Genomic DNA, 26,340 nt, shown 5'->3' with positions numbered 1-26,340 from the left:
GCAGTGACCCAAGCCACTGCAGTTGGATTCATCACCCACTGCACCACAGTGGGAACTCCTTTATATACTTTTTTTTTGTAATTATTTATTTATTTTTTTTTTGCTTTCCAGGGCTGCACCTACAGCATACAGAAGTTACTAGGCTGGGGGTCGAATCAGAGCTACAGCCACCAGCCTACACCACAGCCACAGCAACGTGGGATCCAAGCCTCATCTGCGACCCACACCACAGCCCACGGCAACACCAGATCCTTAACCCACTGAGCAAGGCCAGGGATCAAACCCGTATATTCAAGGATCCTAGTCACTCACATTCGTTAACTGCTGAGCCACGAAGGGAACTCCCTAAAAAAATTATTTTTTCAATTGAAGTGTTAGTTGATGTACTTTATATGTTACGTGTGTAAAATATAGTGAGTCATAATTTTTAAAGGTTATACTACATTTATAGTTATAAAATATTGGCTACCTTGTGTTGTATACTGTATACTTGAAGCTTATTTTATACACAATAGTTTGTACTTCTTAATCCCCTAAACCTCTATTGCCCTTCCCCATTTCCCTCTCCTCACTGATAACTACTGGTTTGTTCTCTATATCTGTAAGTCTTCTTCCTTTTTTATTATATCACTGATTTTATTATTTAGACTCCACATATAAATGATAATGATACAGTTTTTATCTTTATCTGACTTATTTCACTTGGCATAATACCCTCAAAGTCCATCTGCATTGTTCCAAATAGTAAATTTCATTCTTTTTTTTTAGTATTCTACTGGATGTATATAACACATCTTCTTTATCCATTTATCTATTGATGGACATTTAGGTTGCTTCCATATCTTGGCAATTATGAATAATCCTGCTGTGAACACAGGGGTGCATGTCTCCACACTGTCTTCTATAGTAGCTATTACCAATTTATAGCTACTGTGAGGAATCACACTCCCTGATTCAGTTTTATTACTGGTAATTAGTATGTTCATACTTTCTGTTTCTTCTTGGTTTAGTCTTGGGAAATTGCACATTTTTAAGAATTTTTCCATTTCTTCTAGACTGTCCATTTCATTGGCATTTAATTGTTCATAATAGTCTTTTATGATCTTTTGTATTTCTCTTGTGTTGGTTGTAGTTTCTCTCCTTTTTTCAATTTTCGATTTTATTGATTTGAGCCTTCTCTCCTTTTTTTGACAAGTCTGGCTAAAGTTTTATCAATTTTGTTTATCCTTTCTTCTTTTTTCTTTTCACAGCTACACCTGTGGCATATGGAAGTTCCCAAGCTAGGGGTTGAATTGGAGCCACAGCCACAGGCCTGTGCCACAGCCATGGCAACACTAGATCCAAGTTGCAGATGTGACCTACACAACAGCTTCTGACAAAGTGGGATCCTTAACCCACTAAGTGAGGCCAGGCATCAAACCTGTATCTTCATGGAGATTATGTTAGGTTATTAACCACTGAGACACAATGGGAACCCTCTTGTTCATCTTTTCAAAGAATCAGCTTTTAGTTTCATTAATCTTTTCTGTTGCTTTTTGGGGTCTCTGTTTCATGTTTTTCTCCTCTGGCCTTTTAAGATTTCTTCTGCTAATTTTGGGGGTTTTATCTGTTATTCTTGCTGTAGTTCCTTTAAGGTATAAGGAGATTTTTCTTGTTTCCTAAGATAAACTTGTATCACTATAAACTTTCCTCTAAAAGCTGTGTCCTATAGGTTTTAGGTCATTGTGTTTTTGTTCTCATTTGTTTCTTGGTGTTTTTTTATTTCTTCAGTGAATCATTGGAATGTTGAGCAGCATATGGTTTAACCTCCATGTGTTTGTGTTTTATGTAGGTTTTTTTTCCTTGCAGTTGATTTCTAGTTTCATAGCAATATGGTCAGAAAATATACTTTTTTTTTTTTTTTTTTTTTTTTTTTTTGTCTTTTTGCCTTTTTTTCTAAGGCCGCCCCTGCAGCATATGGAGGTTTCCAGGCTAGGGGTCCAATAGGGGCTGTAGCTGCCAGCCGATACCAGAGCCACAGAATGGGGGACCCTCAGCATAGCTCACAGCAATGGTGGATCCCCAACCCACTGAGCAAGGCAAGGAATTGAACCCGCAGCCTCATGGTCTCTAGTCAGATTCGTTAACCACTGAGCCCTGATGGAGACTTCAAGAAAAGATACTTAGTATGATGTCACTTGACTTAAATTTACCTACGCTTAAATGTTTTTTGGCTTAGCATGTGATCTGTCCTTGAGAATGTTCTACATGCACTTGAAAAGAATGTGTGTTCTGCTATTTTTAGATGAAATTGTTCTGTTTATATCTACCAAGTCCATTTGGTATCATGTGTCATTTAGGCCAACATTTGCTTATTGATTTTCTCTGTATGGTTGTAAGTGGGATGTTAAAGTCTCCTACTATTATTGTGTTACTGTCAGTTTCTCTCTTTATGTCTGTTAATATTTGCTTTATGTATTTAGGTGCTCCTGTGTGCATATATATGCATATATATATATATGCACAATCATTACATCATCTTCTTGGATTGATCCATTGATCATTTATGGCTGTCCTTCTTGGTCTCTTGTAATACCCTCATTTTCAGTCTATGTATGTCTTTAAATCTGAAGTGAGTTTCTTGTAGGCAGCATATAGACAGATCTTGTTTTTGGATCTGTTCAGCCACTATGTGTCTTTTTATTGGAGCATTTATTCCATTTACATTTAAGGTAATTACTGATATATGTCTTCTTATTGCTATTTTGTTAATTGTTTTGGAGTTTTTTTGTAGGTCTTTTGTTTTCCTTTTTTCTTTTGTTTTCTTGTGATTTGATGACTATCTTTAGTGCTATGTTTGGATTCCTTTTGTGTGTGTATCTGTGTGTGTATCTGTTTTAAATTTTGGTGTGTGGTTATATAGTTTTAAGTTGCTCATCTCTTCATTTCAAATTCATTTCGATAACCTTGTATTTGTACTCTCCTCCACCACAATTTTACAGTTTTTTATATCATATTTTGCATCTGTTTTGTGTATCCCTTAACCACTTATTTGTGGGTGTAGATGATTTTGTGACTATTGTCTTTTAACTTTTCTATTAGGTTTGTATGTGGATGATTTCCTGCCTTTACTGTATGCTTTGCCTTTGTGGGTGAACTTTTTAATTTCTTAATTTTCATGATTCTAGTTGTGGCCTTTCTTTTGTGCTTAAAGTTCCTTTAATAATTCTTGTAAATCTGTTTTGGTGGTGCTGAATTCTTACAACTTTTTCTTGTCTATAAAACTTTTGATCTATCAAATCTGAATGAGAGCCTTGCCAAGTATTCTTGGTCATGGGTTCTTTCCTTGCATCAATTTAAACATATCATTCCCCTCCCTTCAGGCCTGCAGAGTTTCTGCTAAAAAATCAACTGATAGCTTTATGAGAGTTCCCTTGCTGCTTTTAATATTCTCTTTATAGCTTTAGTTTTTGCCATTTTAATTACAGTGTTTCTTAGTATGTTAACTCTTTGGGTAAATCCCGTGTGGGACACTCTGTGTCTGGACTTCGATGTCTGTTTCCTGTCCCAAGTTAGGGAAATTTTCAGCCATTATGTCTTTAAATATATTCTCAGCACCTATCTCTTCCTTGTCTCCTTTTGGAACCTTTGTAATGCAAATATTAGTGTTCCCAATGTGGTCCCAGATGTCTCTTAAAGTGTTCTTGTTCCTTTTCATTCTTTTTTTTTTTTTTTCTATTCAACATCAGTGATTTTTACTACTGTTTTCTAGCTCTCTGATGCATTCCACTACATCATTTAGTCTACTGTTGATTCCTTCTAATGTATTTTTAGTTTCAGTTATTGTATTCTTCATCCTTTTTGGTTGTTCTTTATATTTTCTAAATCTTTTTTTTGAAACTTCTAACTTCTTGCTCTATACAAACATTCTTACATACATCCCAAGTTCTTTGATCATCTTTATGATCATTGTCCTTAACTTTTTCTCAAGTAGGTTGCCTAACTCCACTTCACTTAGTTCTTCTTCTAGACTTTTATCTTGTTCCTCCATGTGGAACATGTTCCCTGTCACCTCATTTTACTCATGTTGCTGTTTGTATTTTTATGTATCTGGTAGGTTAATTATGTTTTCTGACCTTGGAAAAGTGTGCTTTTGTGTGAGACGTCCTGTGCATCCCAGCAGCACACTCCTCTCTCATCACTCAAACTGTGTGTTCCAGGGGTTCCCCTGTGGGGCAATGCAGGTCCCCAGTCCAGTTGGTGTCCAGGTCTTGTCTTTTAATAACCTGACAGCTCCTAATTGTGGGGGATGGGTCACAAGGCAGCAACTGCAGAAGGCCAGGGAGCCACAGGGTCAGTGCTGGCTTACTGGTGGGCAGCATCAGGATCCAGAAGACTTTTGAGGCAGTTGTCTGCCCACTGGTGGGTGAAACCAAGTCTTAGGGTTAGAGCCAGACTACTGGAAAGCAGATCCAGTTCCTGGAGTCTGGTCATAGGACCTAGGGGTCCCAGTGATGGTGTCAGATCACTGGCTGAGGGAACTGGTTCCTGTGACACAGTTGGATATAGGACCCAGGGTGTCCCAGAGCTTGTGCTGGCCAGTTAGTGGGCAGGGCTGTTGCCCAGCTGTTCGCAGGAAAATGTCTGGTCTGTTGATGGGTAGGCTGAGGCTGCAGGATTGTGTTTTTCTTGCCTCTGGTTTCTGCTACCTGGTGGATGAGACTGGTCCAGAGGCTATAGCAGGTTTCCTGGGGGCAGGGCTGGGGCTCAAGGGATTTAGGCCTGGTGCCTGCCCACTGGTAATTGGAGCTGGGTCCTAGGCCCTCTGGTAGACAGGGCCATGACGGAGCAGCTATAGGTTCAGCAGATCTTAAGGAAGCCTATCTGCTGATGGGTGGGGCTGTGTCCCTGCCCACTTAGCTGCTTGGCCTGAGGCATCCCAGCAGTGGCACCTATACGCTTTTGGAACAAGGCAGCTGGGTCCTGGGGCTAACGATCTAGAAGGATGATTCTACAATGGCATCCACTAGCACCTGTGTTCACTGATAGAGCGAGCTTCCAAGCATGGCTGTTGTCAGCATCTGTGTCCCCATGGTGAGCTGCAGCTTCCTGCATCTCCAGGAGACCCTCTAAGAGCAGCAGGTAGGTCCCTTTCAAATTACTGCTTTTTTCCTGGGTCTCGGAATGTGTGAAATTTTGTGGGTGCCCTTTAAGAGTGAAATCTCTATTTCCCTCAGTCCTTTCAGTCTCTCTAAATTAAGTCCTGCTCCCTTCAAAGCCAAATGCTTTGGGGGGCTTATCTTTCTGGTACAGAACTCCTGGGTTGGGGTGTTTGATGTGGGGCTCAGACCTCTCACTGCTGTGGGAGAACCTCTGCAATGTAATTACTCTCCAGTTTGTCAGTTGCCCACCTGGGGTGTAGGACTTGATTATATATATCATGCATCCACACATCCTATCCATCTTACTGTGGTTCCTTCTTAATGTCTTATGTGGTATAAGATCTTTTCTAGTAGGTTCTGGTCTTTTTTTCAATGATTTTTCTGCAAATAGTTATGGTTTTGGTGTACTCATGAGAGGAGGTGAGCTCAGGGTCTTTCTACTCCACCATCTTGGTTAATCTCGTCTTCTTTCTCTTATTTACTTGTTTCCACAACACACAGGCAGCAGTCTCAGAATAATAACAGCATCACTACCATCAGTAATATGATTTACTTGAAACAGTTTTAAAATTGTTTTCGTCTTTAGGATATAGCCTGCCAAATATGTAACTTGTTTCTGTGAGGTATGCCTCCACCCGCAAGACACATTTCAGATTGTTCATTTAATTTGAACTTTAGTATTTAAAAATTGCAATTTAAAAATTACTGTATAAAATAATAACATTTATAATACATGCTATATGCAGAGAAATCTAGCTATTATATTTCTTCCTTAGAATGTGTGTCTCTATCCACACAGACACATACTTAAGTACATATACTTTGCATGTATGTATATAAAATTATTTAGGATTTGCATTTGTCTTTCCATTATTCTTAGTGTAACACTCTAAACATACACACACTCACACACACAGATATACATATCAACATTGGATTTTTCTCTTTTGATTTTTATTTTTTGCTTTTTTAGTGCCGTACCTGCAGCATATGGAAGTTCCCAGGCTAGGGGTCGATTCGAGCTACAGCTGCTGGCCTACACCAGATCTGAGCCACGTCTGTGACCTACACCACAACTCATGGGAATGCCAAATCTTTAACCCTCTGAGCAAGGCCAGGGATCCAACCTGCATCCTCTTGGATATTAGTCAGATTTGTTTCCACAGAGCGACAATGGGAACTCCGGGGGTTTTCCCTTTTCTTGATGTTATAAGGAGTGTTCTGGCCACAGTGTTTTTAGGTTGTTTAAAGAGGAGATTGTAAAGTCAGAAGACTATGACAGTAGCCTGAGCAAGAAGTTATGGTAATTCTAACCTGGGTTGTGACCCATTATTAGGGAAAAGGTAAATTCAAGCAGTGGTGGGGAGGTAGGACTAGAAAATACAATATATGAGACAAAGGACGTGTATAAGTCACAGATGACTCAATGGATAACTATAGGTACTTTTTTTTTTTTGTCTTTTTGCCATTTCTTGGGCCATTCTCGCGGCATATGGAGGTTCCCAGGCTAGGGGTCCAATCAGAGCTGTAGCCACCAGCCTACACCACAGCAACGCAGGATCCAAGCTGCATCTGTGACCTACACCACAGCTCACAGCCACGACGGATCCCTAACCCACTGAACAAGGCCAGGGATCGAACCGAAACCTCATGGTTCCCAGTCAGATTTGTTAACCACTGAGCCACGATAGGAACTCCAACTATAGATAGTTTAAATAGAAGTACAGGAGTCAAGAATTGAGTCTGATTTGTCTGAAAAGATTTCAGGCTTTGACATTTTTTAAGGTGTTGGTAAGATTGTCAAGTGGAGATACTCAGCAATTGTGAGAAAACATTCGCCTCTTCTTAGGGAGTGTAAAGAGACATTAGGAGACATTAGGGTTAGAATCTGAAGGAACACTTATATTTTGAATTTGGAAAAAAAAGAGGAAACATGGAATTATTAGATAGGTGAAGAGTGAGGATAACAAAAAGAGGAATTTCAAAAATAGAATAAGCATTTTCAAGTGCTGCCACAGGGTCAATGAGAATAAAGACTACAGAAATGTTGAATTTGGCACCCAGGAGTCCACAAAACTGCTGTAACTAAAACAGCAGTCCTCAAACCTGGTTGCTTAGTAGAGGCACCACTCCAAGTTACTTTGATTCAGCAGAATTAATAAAAGGCCCCAAATCTACATTTTAATAAGTTACTACAGATAATTTTATGTGTGTTGTACTTTGACATCACTTTAAAAAAATACCACCATACAGAATGAAAAATTGGTGGGATCAGGGATAAAATTGCCTGCAGTCAAGAAGTAAATGGGAGTTGAGGATTTGAAGGCCATGACTGAATTCTGTTCTTTAATAGCTTGATGGTGAGAATAATATGACTTTGGTTAGGTGGTTTTTCTTTGTTTGTTTATAAGACTGAGGAGATTTCATCAATATGCACTAATTTTATTTATTTATTTATTTATTTATTTATTTAGTCTTTTTGCCTTTTCTAGGGCCACACCCGTGGCATATGGAGTTTCCCGGCTAGGGGTCTAATCGGAGTGGTAGCCACCGGCCTACGCCAGAGCCACAGCAACATGGGATCCGAGCCACGTCTGTGACCCACACTACAGCTTACAGCAATGCCAGATCCTTAACCCACTGAACAAGGCCAGGGATGGAACCCGCAACTTCATGGTTCCTAGTCAGATTTGTTAACCACTGCGCCATGACAGGAACTCCAATATGCACAAATTTATAGTGGAGCCACCTAATGTTATATTTTTGGCTTGTTTGAGGGGATGGTGAGTGTTAGAGAATTTTCCCAGTTGCATTTGGGTCAGATCTGCTTAGGGAACCTTGGGTGATGCACATGCATTGCTTGAAATGACTTAAGCCAAAATGGAGGAGAGAGAAAAGAAAGGAATTGAGTAGAAGTAAAGCAATTTCACTGAATAAGGGACAGATATGAGAGAACAAGAGATTGTGTTTAGAGTATTTTCAAAGTTCGAATTCTTAGGAAGTTTAACTCTGGCTTATATCTTGTCATGCTCTTCTCACCCTCACTCTAACTCAGTTATTAGTAGAAATAGTACAGTAGTTCAAATGTAGGCATAAATGGTGGATTATAAATGGAAATTTAGTGTTCAGTCTCTTCAGCCTTTGAGGAGTCTTTGTGGACCCAGAGACAGGTAGAGGCCTGGATAGTCAACTCTATACTTAGGCACCCTGTTATGCACCTTCATATTCATTGTCTGAATATGCTAGTTTCTTATCTGTGCCATGATATGAAAAAGCTAGCTTTTTTAATAAAAATATTAGGTGGTGTTGATTGTGAATTAAGTCATTGCCTATTGAAGTGGAACAGACAATTATAGCTGTTATAAGAACTTAGAGATTTTTAGTTGGGAGGTATTTTTAGATAGTTACATTTCATTTTGTACATGAGGTAAAGTGACATGACTGAGCATTATTTTAAGGGAGCCTTGGATGAAACTTAAAAATAATTTGAGGAGAATGTATATATGAAATAGGGAAAAAATGCTTTAAAAATAATAATGAGGGCTGGATATGAGTATTGTCAAGCTTCATGATAACAGTTAATGAAGGATCACTGTGACTTTCAAAAGCGAGTTTATTTTCTTTGAGAATGAGCTGAAATTGATGGTTCCTAGATAAAGATAACTGTACTTTGATGTGAGAAAGGAGAAAGAATATTGTTAAGTAAACAGGAAGCATGAGAATTTCCTCTTTATAAATCTTTTGATCCTGATACCATCATCCTATATATTAAGTTGATTTAAAATACAACTTACTACTCTGTTACTTCTTATGTTTTAGTAGATGTCAAAAATATTTTTCTTTAGTTTAATAGTTTTAATAGTAGTACCAAAGGAGCATACTAACTACCAAAACAGTATTTGTTCCTAGAAATAATATACATGCTTCTATTGTTAAAAATTCTGCTGAGCATGAATTCCCTTTCTTTATGTATTTTAAATCTGGATTATTTTCTTATAAGCTATACTTTTTATGTGTTACATAGTGGTAGAGGTTAAAAAGGTATACTCCTACTAGAATGTCAGTATTACCATTTAAAATCTTTAAATGGGTTATTTCCTGAGAGTTGTAGTAAATTGTTCTACATGTATTAATACATTTGTCAGAGTTTTGATCTTGGTCATCCAAGCAGCCTTTTTTATTTTGTTAATTTTTTATTTTTATTTTTGTCTTATTAGAGCCACACCCATAGCATATGGAGGTTCCCAAGCTAGGGGTCTAATCGGAGCTATAGCCGCCAGCCTACACCAGAGCCACGGCAACATGGGATCCGAGCCACATCTGTGACCTACAGCACAGCTCACAGCAAGGTCAGATTCTTAACCCACTGAGCAAAGCCAGGGATCAGAGCCGCAACCTCCATAGTTCCTAGTCAGGTTCATTAACCACTGCACCACGACGGGAACTCCGCCTTTTTTATTTTGAATAGCTCTCAGTGGTTGGTGGTGTTCCAAGACCAGTTTATATCCAAAAGGGGAAGATCTTAGCATCTAGAATCTAGACTGATTAAAAGCCAGACTAGCAACTATGGAAGTATGCAAATATATATTGTCCTGTGGGACCACAAGCCTTAAGCCCCAGTGGCTTCCAGAGCCAGACAATCTGGAGGTGTCCCCTGGGCAGCAGTCACAAAAATCAGGACTCCAGACAAGTGTATAAGCTCCTTTCTGTGAGATATCATTGAGATGAAGTGAGACAGAGGGAGAGTTCAAAGATGGTATCCCCTGGCCTATGTTCCCTGAGAGAACCTTTGTATCCTTTAGATGTATGCCAAACCTGAAGCCTGCCCCTAAGGCCAAAGGTCCAGGACTATCAAGTAGGCCTCATTCACAGAATGTCTGGGGATACTACTCTGCTCTCTGTGTAGTACCCTGGGAAGTGACCTGCCAAGAATTATCTCTTCAGTGTTACAGTTCCATGGTACCTAGGAATACAAGTCCCCTTGGTCATTAGAGCCAGGCATTCAAGGGCAGCAACTACTAAAACCAGAGCATCACATCAGAGAAGGGTATAAGCTCCTTTCTATGAGACACCACCAGCAAGCTGAAGTGAGTCAGAGTCAGAAAGCACAAAGATTATATCCACTGACATTCCCTGAGAGCACCTCTTTAGGTCCCTGTAAGTCTGACAAATCAGAAGCCCCCTCCTCAGACCAAAGCTCATGAATAAGGAAATAGACCTCTTAGAAAGACTGAAGGTGTGTTTCAGTCAACAACCTGTACAGTGCCTGAGTGTGATAGACTTCCAGGAACCATCTTTGTGATTGTTACAGTCCCTTCAGACCAAGGAGTGTAGGCTTCTGGTTTCTCTAGAGCCAGGTGATCAAGGGCCATCCCCTGGGGGGCAGCCACAAAAACTGGGTATAAAAAAGCAGAGCACCAGATATAAAAAAGCAGGGCACCAGGTGTGCATAGAAGCTCCCTCCAGGAGGTACTGGTCTTCCGAAGCAAAGCAGAGGAAAATGTGAGGTGAAGATGGTGCCCTCTGGCTTTAGCAAAGCAGTGCGAAAGCAAGAAGATGGCACCCACCAGCCCCTATTCCTGGAGTGTGTCCCAACAGGCCCCTTCCCCTCAGACCAGTGCTTTAAAATTAGAACATGCATCTCCTTTATGTAAATTCTGGCACTTTTCAAAGGACTGCTTCTACACTGGGCCCTGGGACAGATAGGTCTGTGCACAAGCCCTCATTTTACCACAGCTCCACAAATCTCATGGGTGTGACCTGCACTGGTCTTCAAAGTCAGATGTTTGGAGGGCTGATTCCTCAGGTTCTGGCCTTAAGAGTTGAAGGTTCCTGTGTGGGGTATGATCCCTCTGCCACTCAGTGGAAAACTCTATGTTTTGAGTTTCCTCCCAGTTGTGGGTCACCTCGCAGAGGATGGGGTTTATGGTGAGATTGTGTCTTAGCCTTTCCTAGCCACTTTGGTGTGGTATCCCTCTCATTTGCCCAATGTGAAGGGACAGACTGGTTTTGGTGGTTTTTAGTTTTGTTTCCAGAGCAATTATTCCTTATATAGCTATAGATTAGGTGTGCCCATGGGAGGATATGAGTTCAGGAGCTTCCTACATAGCCATAGCTTCTTGAATTGGAGCCTTTCCACTCCATCTTTTTCCAAATTCTCCCTATTTTAAGGATAGCTCCATTATAACTTTTCCATGAAATTTTTTCTGAAACCACCTAGTTTTAAATATCCTTCCTATCTCTGAACTCATACATCCCATCCCTCTCTTAATACATTTATTTTTCACTGTTATTAAATTGTTAATGTATTCATTTTTTACTTAATGTTTCCTGGGCAATGACTTTCCTAGTAATTAGTTAATAAATATTTACTTATTGAAAATTTACCAATGGAGTTCCCATCATGGCGCAGTGGTTAACGAATCCGACTAGGAACCATGAGGTTGCGGGTTCGGTCCCTGCCCTTGCTCAGTGGGTTAACGATCCGGCGTTGCCGTGAGCTGTGGTGTAGGTTGCAGACGTGGCTCGGATCCTGTGTTGCTGTGGCTCTGGCGTAGGCCAGTGGCTACAGCCCCGATTGGACCCCTAGCATGGGAACCTCCATATGCCGCGGGAGCGGCCCAAGAAATAGCAAAAAAAAAAAAAAAAGAAAGAAAATTTACCAAGTTTTTATATTTTTCCCCAAGAATGAAAGATAGACACATATGTAGGCATGTGTGGAAACAGCTAAATTTACCGCTACAGAATTTGGAGTATCTCTGGATCCTTAGATATATATTGTTATAGATAAATTATATTATTTGGTCATTTACTGTTAAAATTTTAATGATTTTACCTCACTTATAACTTCACTTATCAAGATGACTGGTAATTTTAAAAGCCAAGAACTTTCTGAATTAAGAAAGTACATGAAGGAGTTGCTGTTGTGGCTCATTGGGTTAAGAACATGGTGTGTCCGTGAGGATGAAGGTTTGATCCCTTGCCTTGCTCAGTGGGTTAAGGATCTGGCATTACCACAAACTGCAGCATATGTCACAGATGTGGTTGAGATCTGGTTTTACTGTGGCCATAGTGTTGGCTGGCAGCTGCAGCTCCAATTTGACTCCTAGCCCGGGAACTTCCATATGCCTGCCACAAGTGGGCCCCCCCCCAAAAAAGTATATGATAGCAAATTTAATGTGTTTTTTGTGTATAAACTAGAAGTTTTATTTTTAATTTTTTATTATAGTTGATTTACAATGTTCTATCAATTTCTGCTGTACAACAAAGTGACCCAGTTATACATATATATATTCTTTTTCTCATATTATCTTCCATCATGTTCTATCACAAGTAATTGGATATAGTTCCTGTGCTATACAGCAGGATCTCATTGTTTATTCACTCCAAATGCAATAGTTTGCATCTACTAACTGCAAACTCCCAGTCCATCCCACTCCCTCCTCCTCCCCCTTGGCAACCACAAGTCCATGAGTTTGTTTCTTTTCTGTAGATAGGTTCATTTGTGCCGTATTTTAGATTCCACATATAAATTATATCATTTGGTATTTGTCTTTCTCTCTGACTTCACTTAGTATGAGAATCTCTAGTTCCATCCATGTTGGTGCAAATGGCATTATTTTGGTTTTTTTTATGGTTGAATAGTATTCCAGTGTGTATATGTACCATATTTTCTTAATCCATTCATCTGTCAGTGAACATTTAGGTTGTTTTCACGCCTTGGCTATTGCGATAGTGCTGCAATGAACATAGGGGTGCATGTGTCTTTTTGAATGAAAGTTTTGTCTGGATATATGCCCAGGAGTAGGATGTGTTTTTTACTAAAAAAAAAAAAATTTTCTCTCAAGAATTTTAAAAACCTTTTATTTTGAAATAAGAGCCTATTTCTTATAGGCTTATAAGAAATTTAACTAGACCACAGAACTTATATTTCAACAGTTTTCGTATGTGCTCCTTTTATATGTGTACAGTTTTATGAAATGTTTTCATATGTATGCATGAAAATAAATACCATCACAAAGGAACTCTCTCAGGCTTTATAGTCAAACCTTTTCCTCCAACATCGGGCAGTCTGCTCTCTCTGTATATAAAATCTTGGCATTTTTAAGTATTATATTAATGGAATCTCATAGTATGATATTTGGATATTGGCTTTTTTTCACTCATTTATAATGACCTTGAGATAAGTCCAGCTTGTTGCAGGTTATCAATAGTCCTTTTTAAATTGCTGAATAATACTTCACTTCATATATTACCACAATTCGTTTATCCCTTTATCTATTAAGGTGAACCCATTTGGGTTGTTTCCAGTTTTGGCTATTATAAATAAAACTGCAGTGAACATTCATGCATTTGAATTGTGGTAAAATATACATAACAAAATTTGCTGTTTTAATCATATTAGGTGTACAATTCAGTGGTATTAAGTATATTTACAGTGTTTTGCAACCATCACAATTTATCTATTTCCAGAACTTTTGTATCATTCCAAACAAAAACTCCGTACTCATTAAACAATAATTCCCTGCTCCCTTTTCCCAACCACCAGATAAGCATGAATCTGTTTTCTGTCTCTATGAATTTGCCTATTCTAGATACCTCATCTAAGTGGAATCATAACTATTTGTACTGTTGTGTCTGATTCATTTCACTTAGAATAGTGTTTGAGAGGTTCATTCATGCTGTATTATACGAGTTTCCTTTGTAGACATGAGTATTATTCCATTTCTGGGTATACTGCATTTTTGTTGTTGTTTGTCTGCTCATCTGTTGATGGATATTTGGCTTATTACTACCTTTGGGCTATTGTGATTCATGCTGCTGTGAACATGCGTATACAAGTATGTTTGAGTTCCTGCTTTCAATTCTTTTGGACATACATCTAGAAGAGTAATTGTTAGATTATATGGTAATTCTGTGTTTAACTTTGTGAAGTTAAACCACTGTGGCTACATCATTTCATGTTCCCACAGCAATGCATAAGGGTATCAGTTTCTTCACATTGTATCAACACTTGTTATTTCCCTTTGGGAGATGGGAGACGTAATGCTCAAGGATTTAAAAAACATATATCCAATTGTCCTGGCAGAATTTATTGAAAAGACTATTTTTTTTCCCACTGAATTATTTGCAGTTGTATATCTGATGTAACTTTATATATGTTGGTCTTTTTCTTTGCCACTGTTCTGTCCTAATGTCAATACCACACTTAATTATTACGTAGCTTCTTACTGCTATTTGGTAATATGAGCCCTCCGTTTTGTTTTCTTCAAGAATATCTTGGCTATTTTACATTCTTTATCTTAACATACAAATTTAAGCTTCATTTTTTAAATTTCATTCCACCCCTCCATCACAAACATATACACATTTAAAATCTACTGAAATTTTGGGAGTTCCCATCATGGCTCAGCAGAAACAAATCTGATGAGTATCCATGAGGACATGGGTTCAATCCCTGGCCTTGCTCAGTGGGTTAAGGATCCAGCATTGCTCTGAGCTGTGGTGTAGGTGGAAGACAAGGCTGGGATGCAGTGTGGCTGTGGCTGTGGCGGGCAACTGTAGCTCCGATTCGGGCTCCTAGCCTGGAAATTTCCTTATGCCACAGGTGTGGCCCTAAAACAAACAAAAAAAAACTCCTGAAATGTCAAATAGATTGCATTAACTCTATTGATCAGTTTAGGAAGAACTAAGTCTTAAGTCTTAAATTCACAAATGTAGTAGATACTTTCATTTATCTAGGTCTTTTTTTTTTTTTTTTTTTTTGCTTTATAGGGCCACACCCAAGCATATAGAGGTTTCCAGACTAGGGGTCCAATCAGAGCTACAGCTGCTGGACTTCACCACAGCCACAGCAACGTCAGATCTGAGCCGTGTCTGCAGCCTACACCACAGCTCACGGCAAGGCCAGATCCTTAACCCACTGAGCAAGGCCAGAGATCAAACCCACAACCTCATGGTTCCTAGTCAGATTCATTTTCACTGTGCCACAACAGGAACTCCTTATTTATCTAGGTCTTAATTTCTCTCAGTAATGTTTCTTTTCAAGATAGAGATATGTATATTTAATGAAATTTATTCCCAGTTTTGATGTTTTTTGGCACTATTGCAAATAATATTGTTTTAAAATATTCTCTGTTTGATTCTAGCATATAAAAATACAGTTAACATTTTTGTATTTTTATCTTGTTACTAGTAATCTTACTATGCTCACCCATTAATTCTAATAGTTTGTAGTTGCAAATCCTTTTGGGTGTTCTATTTTGTACAATCACATCTATGAAAAATGATAATTTTATTACTTCCTTTCTAATCTTTTGCTTCTTTTCCTCATTAAATGGTGATGTATACCCTTATTTTAGTCTTAATTTCCATACTTCATCTTTAACATATTGGCTGTGGTTTTGTGACAGAGATACTCAGATTAAGATAATTTCCTTCTATTCTAAATTTTATGAGCACTGTTAATTTTTATTTTATTTTCCTTAACAAGTTTTTATACACTAATTGATTCTGTAGTCTATATAGATTAGTTGATTCATGCAGTCAACAGTGTCAGTAGCCAGATCATCATTTGTGAGTGAAAGGCCGTGATGATGGGCTCAGACATATCTCTCTATACTTGCTACCATAGCCATTTTGTTCCTGGACCTATGGAATAAACATTGGACTGGCCAAGGAAAAGGCTTGCTAGCATCCTCAGGAAGGGTCATCATTTCCACCTTAATAATGAGAGCCTCCTTTGCTATGGGGCATTAATATCTTCAGATTCTCTCTGCCCATTCAAAGAGGCCCATTTGCTTACCTGTTCTCCAGACCTCCTTGTCTCCAGTTTTACATTTTCTTTTTCAGGTCCCCAATCATCTGGCAAACTCATTTGCCACCTCCCAAATCTGTGTCCATTTCTCCTTCAGTATGAAATGAACAACCAAATGTACAAATTTCAATAGAGTTGTTCTGAGATCATTCATTCTGGCTGGTACCAGCATCTGGTGCAGATCTCTTTGTGAACCAGACTCTTACTTTCCTCTCTAAATTTGTCATAGGAAACTCCTCAAGAAGCCAAAGGAGTGGGCTAAGGAAGAGGGGTTAAAAGGAGATACTGTGAGAATCTAAACTGTCTCCTTATGCAGTTGAATTGTCTTTCTTGGACCTGTTTAGACCTACTCAACTTGCATTTTTAAGTGAAATGCTGCTCTTTTGTCCAATATTGTGTTTCAGTATATCAGTTAATAACTCGTTCATGATGGGCAGTTCAGATTGCATAATCATTTGGTGTCCTATAGCCAGGCATTTGTCTCTACCAGGATTTTGTCACAAGTCAGGAACTGCTTTTAAATGGAGAATTATCTGCAGGGTAGAGCATGGTATTTTCTAAAAACTTAGGACTCTGTGGTCATTATCTTGCAGGGGCTTTGTAGAGGCTTTTAACAATATCCTTATCACAAACACTTTGAATGCCACTGGATTGGCTGGATCATATATCTCACGTGGCTGATGAATTTCAGTTGAGGCCTGGACCTGCTATATTGCCCCTTCTTGCTTCAGGCCTCATTGAAAACTGACAGCCTTATGCACTACCCCTCAAAAAAGTGTAAGAGTAGTATATGTAGTGTACTTTCAAATTCCAGAGGTCTCACCAAGATTTATACCCCTTCGTAGATTACTTTCAAGGCACAGCATCTTGTGCTCCACTCTAAAGGAATCTCCTAAAATCCATGAAACTGCTGTACCCTTAGAAACTTCATTTTTGTGACACATCCCTAAACGTATCTCCCTTCTTCTGTCCCACATTTGCCTTACTCAGGCATGACTCCTACTTGTTACTTCTCAACAAATCCAGTTACCATAACATCACCAATGTAATGGACCAGCTTGATCCTCTGTGAAATAGTAAAATGATTAAGTATCCTCCAGACTTATAAAGCAGAGAGCAGTAGAATTGATATATCAATAGGACAACACTTTAAGGTATTCTGTTGCCCATGTCATGTAATTGCAAATTACAACTTAGAGACTGTTAGTTAACTATGCATCCTGGAGATATGTTTTCTTGAAGGGCGTCTGAACAGAGCACCTCCCTGGCCACTATAGGGTAGGCTACCGGAGAGTCTGTGATCGCTTTGGGCTCTCCTGAGAGGTACTCAGGCTAATACACCATTGGGCTAAGTCCCCATGCTGACTGGTGGCTCACAGTGGAGTTTCAGAATTATAGGGTCCGTTAGAGCCATTATCTAATAGCCCTCAGAACATCTAGATATTTCCCGTTCCTGAGTGAAATATCCCTTGTAAATAGCTCTTCCAAAATGTCTTGAGAAAATATTTACAGTGTATATCTGTGGCTATATTACAGCATCTTTCCTTAAAGGAATCCAGCATCCTCCACCTGAGGCAGGGATACCAGGTCTATGAAGTGGCTTAAATCCAGAAACTGTTAACAGGTCATGAATTCCAATTTTGTTGACTTTCACTCATTTCTACCCAACAGAATTAGAGCCTTCTAAGTTTTAGGGATCTTAGCCATCATTTAGGATCTTTTCAGATAAAATACTTTGATTAGCACTCTGCCCTCTGGTTTATTATGGTGATTGCTTCCACTTTGTCTTTGAGGGGTAAGTGCTGCCACCTTGCCTTTATCATTACAGGTTTATGTTATTCCTGGGGAGATTAGGGAAACCAGTTCCATTGCAGCAGCATCTATCATTTCTGGCCTAATGAAATATCCACCACAGAACTCTGTTGGATGCTAGTGTCCCCCTTACCCATGCATTTCTCAGTATCTTCCTGGGCTAAATGAAAAGACTGCACATAATGGATCTATTTCAACAGTTCCATTTCCCTTGTCCTCTGGACTCCCTCTTCCACAGGGAAGCTCTGGCATCCATTTCAACATCATTTAAAGAGGCCATGGTAGAGTCCAAGTATTTACTGAGCCTATTAATGCCATTTGCAATATCTCATTAAATTTGGAATATCAGGGAGTTGTATTCATCACAATTAGAGTAACCCAGACATGACTTATTTTTTACCCCATTGGTCTAAACACTTTTTATCTCATCACCCCAACAATGTTGAGATCTTAACTGCCATTTTAGTGTGTTTAAGAAATTTTTTTTTTCCTCAGAAGGGATAATATTAATGAAAAGGAGATGCTTCTGTCAACAGGAAAGACAGATGTTTAAGGTTCTTAGCTTCTATGTCTGACAGAATATCCACATCCTATATCTCAGAGCCACTCCTTCCCTTCCTTAGTGTAAGACCCAGAAGGCTTAAGGTTGTAATTGGCACTACATCTTTGCAAACCTTACATCAGACCCTTGGCTTTGCCCTCTTCATATATGCCTTTTGACTACAAGAGATAAGGAATCCCTTCAGAACTGCCCATGTAGACTTCTGGTTGTCTGTGAATATTTCTAATTGTATATTCATAACTTCAATTTTTTTGCCTTTGTTCTCTTCTGGGACCACAAGAACAATCCAGGTAATAATCACAATTTTTATAACTACTATTGCTATAGCAATTAAATGTCACAGTCATTTCATCTCACAACATCTTGCTCTCCATTTGCATTTTATTCTATGATACCATCGGTTATAATTTGAATAATCAGGTTACTACTACATCCCATAGGTTTCTCATGTCCTAATTTCGTTGTGCTCCTTAAATATATGAACTACTTAGCCCCAGAATTCTATTCTGAGGATCCATTTCTTAGAGCTATTTCTAATACAATCACTGTGTCTGACTCAGAAACAGATGGCATACTCAATTAAACTCAAGGAGAATCTAATAAAGAGACAAATTACAAAACTGTGATCAGGATACAGGGAAGCTTCAAGGGATAGTATAGTATCCTGGAGTTGCTAATATTACAAATGTTGCTATCTTTAGGCTAGAAGGGAGGAGTGGAAGGAAAGTGTAGCAGAACCCAGAAGGGAAAAGTCCAAAGAGAGCCACCTTGAGAGAAACTGGGTTCTTCAGTCAAGAGGCACAGCCATCAAGTGGCTACTCCACAGGGAGAGTCAGGGGAATATGTATAGTCCATCAGACCTCCTACCAGTTTCCCTAATGCAGGACCCAATGGAAAGCCAGAAGGCTGTCCTGCAGGTGAGCTGTCTGAGGTCAGAGTGTGATATAAGATGTTGGAGAATGGATAGAGAGAGACACCAATTAAATAAAGGGTTTCAAGAATGTTTTTGTTTTGTCATCTTGTGTAAATTTTAAGGCATGACCTAAAGAAAGAAAATAGTATAATTTGATGGGGTTTTCTAAGATTAGAATTAAGAATCTAATTGGAACAACATTGTAAATCAACTGTACTTAAATTAAAAAAAATTAAGAATCTATTCAACTCATGAAAGAAGAAAGCAAGGACTTTGGAGACGCCCGTTTCCCTATTCCTTATCTCTCTTCAGGGAAAGAGTGACTTTTGTAAGCATCTTAACCATCTTATGAGTTTACATTAGTAAATCAGAAATATTTTACTGCTTACTCTATGCTGTTCCCAGAGTAACAGACATTTGGGCTTGGAGTTTCCTGGTGGCCTAATGGTTAAGGATTTGGTGTTGTCACTGCTGTGGTTCTGGTTTGATCCCTGACCCAGGAACTTTTCATGCTGTGGGTGCAGCCAAAAAAACACCTGGACTTGTTTTTATTCATCAAATTTATTAAATACTTTTATTAACTGACCTACATAGACATTATATTTAATAATTCAATATAAAAATAAATACTTCAGGATAAATAATTTAAGTGAGTTTTTTAGAGCCCGTAGGGCTTACAGAAAGAATCTTAAAACGATCCATATTTATCATCTGAAGACTAGTATTACAAAAGTTAGAACACCATGCATCAAAAAATAAATATAAAATTTAAATATTTAAATAAATAGAAAGCCTGATACATTTAACATGAGAGGCACTTAATTATCAAGTCAGTGTTGAGTAGATGCTTTGACAAAAGGTAATCCATTTGTTCAGAAATTCAACAGCAGTTACTGTCTCATCATCATATTCACATTTGAAACTTGTTTCAGATCCCTGTAAAAGAAAACATTTTAATTTTGTTTAGTTCAGGGTAGTTTACCTTATATCTAATTATTATCAACTGCAGTCTTAAAGACTTAATGGCCCTTATTTTCAGTTGTGTTAAACATATTAATCATTTACATTTTCTTGAAATTGATCAAAATAACATGCCAGAATTGTTATGATACCCAGTGATAATGACATGCAAGCTGAACTTTTCCTCATTTGTTAATTCTGTCAGTCTCAGTGAACATTTTAAAATAGTTAGAGACAAATACTTCATTAAGTGCTGCATGCAAAATTAAAGTTGTTAAACCTCTTTTCCTCTGGGAATGTGTATTTTATATATATATATATGTACATATATGTAGGTTACATGTATGTAGTGATAAGCACATTATAATTTCTTCATTTCTAAACCTAAATCTCCTATTATTCTGCTTGAGTGAATCTCATATTTTCCCCAAAGCAGGATAGAACCAGCCCAGAGTAAGTTAGCATAAGCATTTGTTTGGGGAATAATTTGAACGTTTTCATAAATACTCATACCCACTCCCATCCCACCTAAGTATCAATGCAGTTAAGTTTACCAGCTTTTAAAAGTCTAAACATTAGACTGTGATTCTAAACCAGTGTTTAAATGTCTAAACATTAGTTCACTGTAAAATTCTATGAACTAACTTTTTAGATGTTAACCTCCTCTGCTGATAGGAACTATTTCAACTATGCTTCTAGCTAATAAGCTAACAAGAAAATATTTTGATATGTAATGAGATTAAAAGAGAGGGCTTTTTTAAATTTGAAGTAATTCCTGTCCTGAAAACATAATTCAAGTGAGATAAAGTGTTTAATGAAATAAACTATTGCCGTGTTATATACCCTCTTATAGATAATCATTTAAAAATTGTAACCTCTTGGGGATTTAGATTTTTTAAAGTATCGGCTTTTGAAACTCATTTTCTGATTTTCACGTTATTTTATCCTGATTTTGCATCTAGAATTTAGAATGAGTTTTTCTGATGTTGACTCGACATAGATGATAAAATGAGTCCATCAACCACTAGATGACATTGATCTCAATGTATTTTTTAAATTAAAGGGAAAGAGACAGTCTACTAATAAAGAGACTCTTATTTGGAATCAACTAGAGTTACATACTTTTAGAAACTTGGTTGCTCTGTAATTAAAATTATGCTGTTTATTTAGGATATCTATTAATTCATGAACTTTGTACTTTGGCAGATGGATGAAAAAATAGAGCCATGAATCTCTCACATCACCTGAGTTCCTTGTATATTTCACACTTCCTATGCGTTTAAAAATACTTACGTCCTGAAAGTGAGTATTACGTCTAAATAAAAATTAATTATCTGGTCCATTGACCATTTTACTTGTTGCCATTTCTTTTAGTCAAATCTCTTTAGTCTTTCTGTCAAATGATAGGAAACCCCATTTTAAAAAGCTTTCAGGTAATCAGAATTAGCTATTCTGGAAAATGATCTGAAGGAATTAAAAAAAAATATAATGAAACTTGTCTGTTTTCTGTGGAATTCAATTCAGTGTCTTCTTCCACCCCCCAGTTTTGTGTTAATGTGAGAGGTGACAGAGTACAGGGGTGGGGGCTTGTCCCTGAGTAGATGGTAGGTGGAAACTCTCTAAAACACTTCCCAGCTCCACAATTTATCACCTAACGTAAAAATAACTTAATGTTCACAGTGCGCTTAGAATACATGAGTACTTCACAAATACCAAAAATTTTATACCTCCTTGAAATGCCCTTCCATTTATTTTATTTCCAGGAGAGCAAATAAAGTAATATCTTACCTTTAGTTCCAAAACTGTTACGTTGATATTGTTCATTGATTCCTTGATATTTGCTGAGTCAGAGTTTTTGCTTTGACCTAAATTTAGCACTCCCTCCAGAGCTTTGAGTTCTTCTACTAAACACTGAAGGTGTTTCAATTCTGTAGCCTTGAATAGTAATAAAAATAATTAGCAAATTTATTAATAGTGGCAGTTCTCAGTATTCTTGGCACTATTATAAAAATAGACCAATATGGTTTACATTATACAACTGGAAAAACTAGAGTTTAGCTGCCCATGGTTAGCATTAAGTATTAATTAACAAATAATGAGTCATTAATTTCAGCTTAATTTGGCCTTGCAAAGTTAACGTTTCCACACCCAAATGCAGATCACCAATAGAGATTGAATTCTTTTCTAGTCTGCATAGAAATTATTAGAACCAGAGTAGCCATGTGGAAGTATAGGATCACATTTTATGATTCTAATATTGAATAATCTAAGAGTTGAGAATCATAGACTGTTAGAGACAGAGGGAGCTCTTGGATGCCATCTGTCACAATCCCAATATTTTATAGATTAGATCATTGTATCTATTTGGTAAGGGTTCAATATAGCAAGTCACATCTTAATTTCTTACTTTCCTATTATAAGTACATTAAGATGCATTTTAAAAAATTATTTGTCCCAGTTAAATAAAAACAAAATATATGAAGCATTTGGGGATGGGCCTCCTGATTTAGACCTACACACAAACACACGTGCACACTCATATATAATGATAATATTCCATACTAGTATGGTACATTATAATTTCAAAATAATTATAATTTTGTCCTAAACAAGCCCATTTTAGCCACTTTGGAGATAGATACTGCAGTGTGTTACCTACGTTTTACAAATAAGGAAACCAAATCTCAGAGTTTAAGTGTCTTCCCCAAGACCACATGACTAGGTGGAGCCAGGACTAAATTTCAGTTCTTTTTTTTTTTTAAATATCATTAACATAATTTAAAGTAAATGTTTTTAGCTCTCCAAATTCTTTTGAAAACATAGGATGGTTGTAAAATGAACAAATGAATGGAGTTTATCACATTACTTTTGGTTTCAAATAGATTTTGCATTGTCATTTAGAAACTGGTTTCAAAGAATTCCACCACCCTTTAAATTATGTACATAATCTCGTTATCTAACAGTTTTTAGAGGGAGAGGTAAGACTAGAGCCACATACTTCTTAGGACATTTTCATCTAATACCCTTTCAACTTGCTTCTACAAATTCAGGGTTTATGGTTTTGGCATGAACAACTTAGAGTTATTTCCCTCAAAAAAACAATCTAGTGTCTTTATGATTATGTTGGAGGAGCATCGGATTTCCTTGTTATCTTTCAGAAGGGCAGTTTGAAGCATAACTTCCTTGAATTTATAAGAGTTGGATCAGCAGGATTACATCCATGACCCATAAATCTCAATTTTTTCTGGGCTATTCATCCTGGGACATGCTCTTTCTAGCACCAAAGTTTTGCACATTATCTGTTGACTGGCACAACCACTAGGAAAATTTACATGCCTAAGGTAGCTCTGGGAGCTTGGATGATGCTTATCTAACTATCTGAATCCCTAAATGACCAAATGAAGTTTTTAGTCTTGAAACATAAATCACATCAGAAGCCTCTAGATCTTTTGATGTAAGAGATGTTTGTGAGTCCGAAGTTTTACTTTATACTCTCCAGGGGGAGTTTTGTCTTTATTATTACTACTCATACCTAATGCTTTATGGTATTTACCATATGCCATATACCAGACGCTGTTTTGAGTACTTTGCATTTACTCACTAAAGCTCACAAAAGTATAAACAATTATCATTTACATAAGGAGGTAAAACTGAGTCACAAAGAGAATAAGTAACTTGCCCAAGGTTACAAGAGCTCAGACATGGCAGAGCTGAGATTTCAGTTCAGATAATTGGGCCCTAGAATCTGTGCTGTCAATTACTGCTATGCTCCCTCTTGAAGACAGATCCTTAGGAATCTTTCCTAAAACAGTAAAGGATTTTTTTAAATGGGGCTTCTGAAATCAGTTTTGCTAATTTGAATGGTAAAGTGATAAAATCAGATATCTCTTTGTTTTACATATTTTAATTAAACAGTAAGTCAACACAATCTTTTTAAAAACTGTCCCAGCAGTAAAGTGAGAATACTATTCTTCCCACTTCCTCTACCCCTAAACACACACAAGTACATATAAAAAAAAAAAATAATGGCAAAGGCATTTTTCAGAAGCCTCATTATCAAACTTGGTTTTAAAAAAGATGCTGAAGTTACTAATTCTCTTCAGGTGAGTGCTATTAATTCAGCCAGTGTGCATATTTTCATATTATTTTCAATTTTATTAAAATGTAAATTGAACATAGAAAGTTGTACTTACCTGCTTGGGCATGTAAAATTTAAATGTGAGCATCCTGGAGAGATCAGCATTCTCGTAATTCTGAGAAAGCATAACAGATGTTATTTTAAAAAAAGCTCCAGTTAGAAAAATTAAATGTAATAATTTTAGTAAGAAAGGAAATAAACTTACCTTAACTTCCTTCAAAAGCAACTGTAAATCCAGCAGCAATGGCTCCAGTTGTTTCTTTGTGTTCTTTGTAGAGCTTGAAGTAGGTGCACCGTTTGCCATGAGTGCAAGGGTTAGTGCAATGCAACACAAGAGCTGCATCTTATACATTGTGGCAGGAGTTGAGGTTACTGTGAGTAGTGATTAGAGAGGCTGATAGGAAGCGTTTGAACAAGAGAAGCAATTTATACTGTTAATTCTGGAAAAATATTATGGGGGTGTCAAATGTTTTACATATTACACATATTTTCAAAGATTCTACCTGTGTGGCAAAAAGCATTACCTTTATTTTTCCTCTTCTGATGACTCTTTGGAATTTCTTTAAACCCCCATAAACTGACTGAATGGATGTAGGTGAAATCCCTCTTGGTTACATTAGCCCACACTTAGGTGGCAGTTCTAATTCATACAACTAACGCCTTCTGTATGAAACAGTTTTTCCTCCCTCTTTCTTTAAGGGGGTGGGGATACAAAAGTGGCTCATGAAAAATTTCTTTTGTCACAAACTATGGGGAACATGTGGAGCACCATGTTGTGGCGGACAAGAGCAAGAGTAAATAGTTGAAAAAAAATAAATGTTTAGATTTGTTGATTAAACAGGAAGAGTGTTGGTTTCCTGTTTCAGGATGGCTTTACCTTTTTATCTCCACAATGACTGAGCTAATGAGTACAACCCGATAGATTACTTCTTACACAATCAGCTAGAGATATTGAGATTAGAATATATAGAATGCCCACTGAGCTTGAGGTACTATTTTATGCTATTTTAACATCTGTTTAAAATCTCTTAATGTCTGATTATATATATATATATATATATACACACATACATATCATATATTAGGATATGGTGTTTAACAACCCTTAAAAACCCAGAAAAGGGTTTGCATAGGAAGGACTACTAATGCTAGATTTGATGGGGTTTTGTCTCTTTTTTTGACAGATTTGGGGGGGGGTGCGGGGGGCTCCTTTATTATTTTTGCTGGGCATCAGGTGGCTATAATGAGAGTTGGAATGTTGCCAGAACCGATAATGCTTTTTCTTCTCAGTCTCTCAGGAGCTGTCTGAGCTATGAGAGCTTTCTCCCTCTTCATGTCCATTTCATTTATTCTCTTTATTGGACAGATTGCTTTTATTTCTCTAAGTAAAGGCAGAAAATGACCATTATAGTAAGCACCCTCAAGTTTATTTGTTTATAGGAAGCTTACTGACTGGAATTTCTGGAATACCACTTGTATATTCTTTAGGAGAAAGATAATATGGCCAGCTTGAGGAGTACCAGTACTGGCCTAATTATTGTGAGCAGGGGTGAGAAAAGCAGGGTAATAAGCAGTCCAGAAGGTCACAGTGAGCCACAGTATGTTTGTATGAGTATGTTTTGTGGAGTGAGAGCAGTTCTCTAAGCTGAAGTATTTGGGCTCAGTTCTTCCAAGATTACTCTTACAATTCAGAGACCAGAACTCAATCAACAGAAGTTACTAAGAGGGGTATCCATTGTTCGTCTTAGAACATTGTTATGAAAAAATGAATAAAATATTACAAAAAACTTGTGACAGATACTCAGAGAAGGGTTTAAATCCAAGGGTAGTGATGCTAGTTTTATAATAGGCTTCATGTGTGTGTCATTTATAGACCAATCCAGAAGTTTCTAGTTTTTATGTTATTACTTTTTAACACAGCCTCTGAAGCACCTGCAACACTATGAATGTAACAGTAATAATAATATTACATATATATGAAATAATAATAATCAGATC

The 26,340-nt window shown here is 37.6% G+C and overlaps 2 protein-coding genes across 9 annotated transcripts in view; one reads left to right on the top strand and one right to left on the bottom strand.

The window, feature by feature from the left end:
- ADAD1 (adenosine deaminase domain containing 1) overlaps positions 1-26,340 on the top strand; it is a 171,150-nt gene that overhangs the window by 49,768 nt on the left and 95,042 nt on the right. For 7 of the 8 annotated variants that reach the window (XM_084972986.1, XM_084972982.1, XM_084972981.1 and 4 more), the window contains one exon: positions 21,411-21,558. The exons of the other annotated variant lie outside the window; for it this stretch is intronic. In XM_084972986.1, coding sequence (XP_084829112.1) covers positions 21,411-21,434 — 24 coding nt within the window. In that variant the 3' untranslated portion in view covers positions 21,435-21,558. Of the gene's footprint in view, positions 1-21,410; positions 21,559-26,340 lie in introns of those variants that run through there. 8 annotated transcript variants of the gene reach the window in all.
- On the bottom strand, positions 19,962-24,694 carry IL2 (interleukin 2). The gene is made up of 4 exons (NM_213861.1): positions 24,548-24,694; positions 24,398-24,457; positions 21,993-22,139; positions 19,962-20,180 (listed from the first exon to the last, which is right to left on the bottom strand). Exons 1-4 carry the CDS (start codon positions 24,692-24,694, stop codon positions 20,070-20,072), a joined length of 465 nt encoding a protein of 154 aa, NP_999026.1. The 3' UTR covers positions 19,962-20,069.

This window comes from Sus scrofa, chromosome 8 (genome assembly GCF_054392235.1).
Source record: "Sus scrofa isolate SSC_HxYL_T2T_F1_AM1 chromosome 8, Sscrofa_HxYL_maternal_Yorkshire_Landrace_v2.0, whole genome shotgun sequence".
Lineage (NCBI taxonomy): Eukaryota > Metazoa > Chordata > Mammalia > Artiodactyla > Suidae > Sus > Sus scrofa.
Note: the sequence above shows the minus strand (reverse complement) of the source record. Positions and strands in the feature narration are given on the sequence as shown.

Excerpts from the sequence above, each read along its gene's own strand:
- IL2 (NM_213861.1), bottom strand. The coding sequence starts at position 24,694 with ATGTATAAGATGCAGCTCTTGTGTTGCATTGCACTAACCCTTGCACTC. Across the intron at positions 24,458-24,547 it reads TGCTTTTGAAGGAAGTTAAG|AATTACGAGAATGCTGATCT; the intron begins GTAAGTTTATTT and ends ATGCTTTCTCAG. Across the intron at positions 20,181-21,992 it reads TAACAGTTTTGGAACTAAAG|GGATCTGAAACAAGTTTCAA; the intron begins GTAAGATATTAC and ends TTTCTTTTACAG.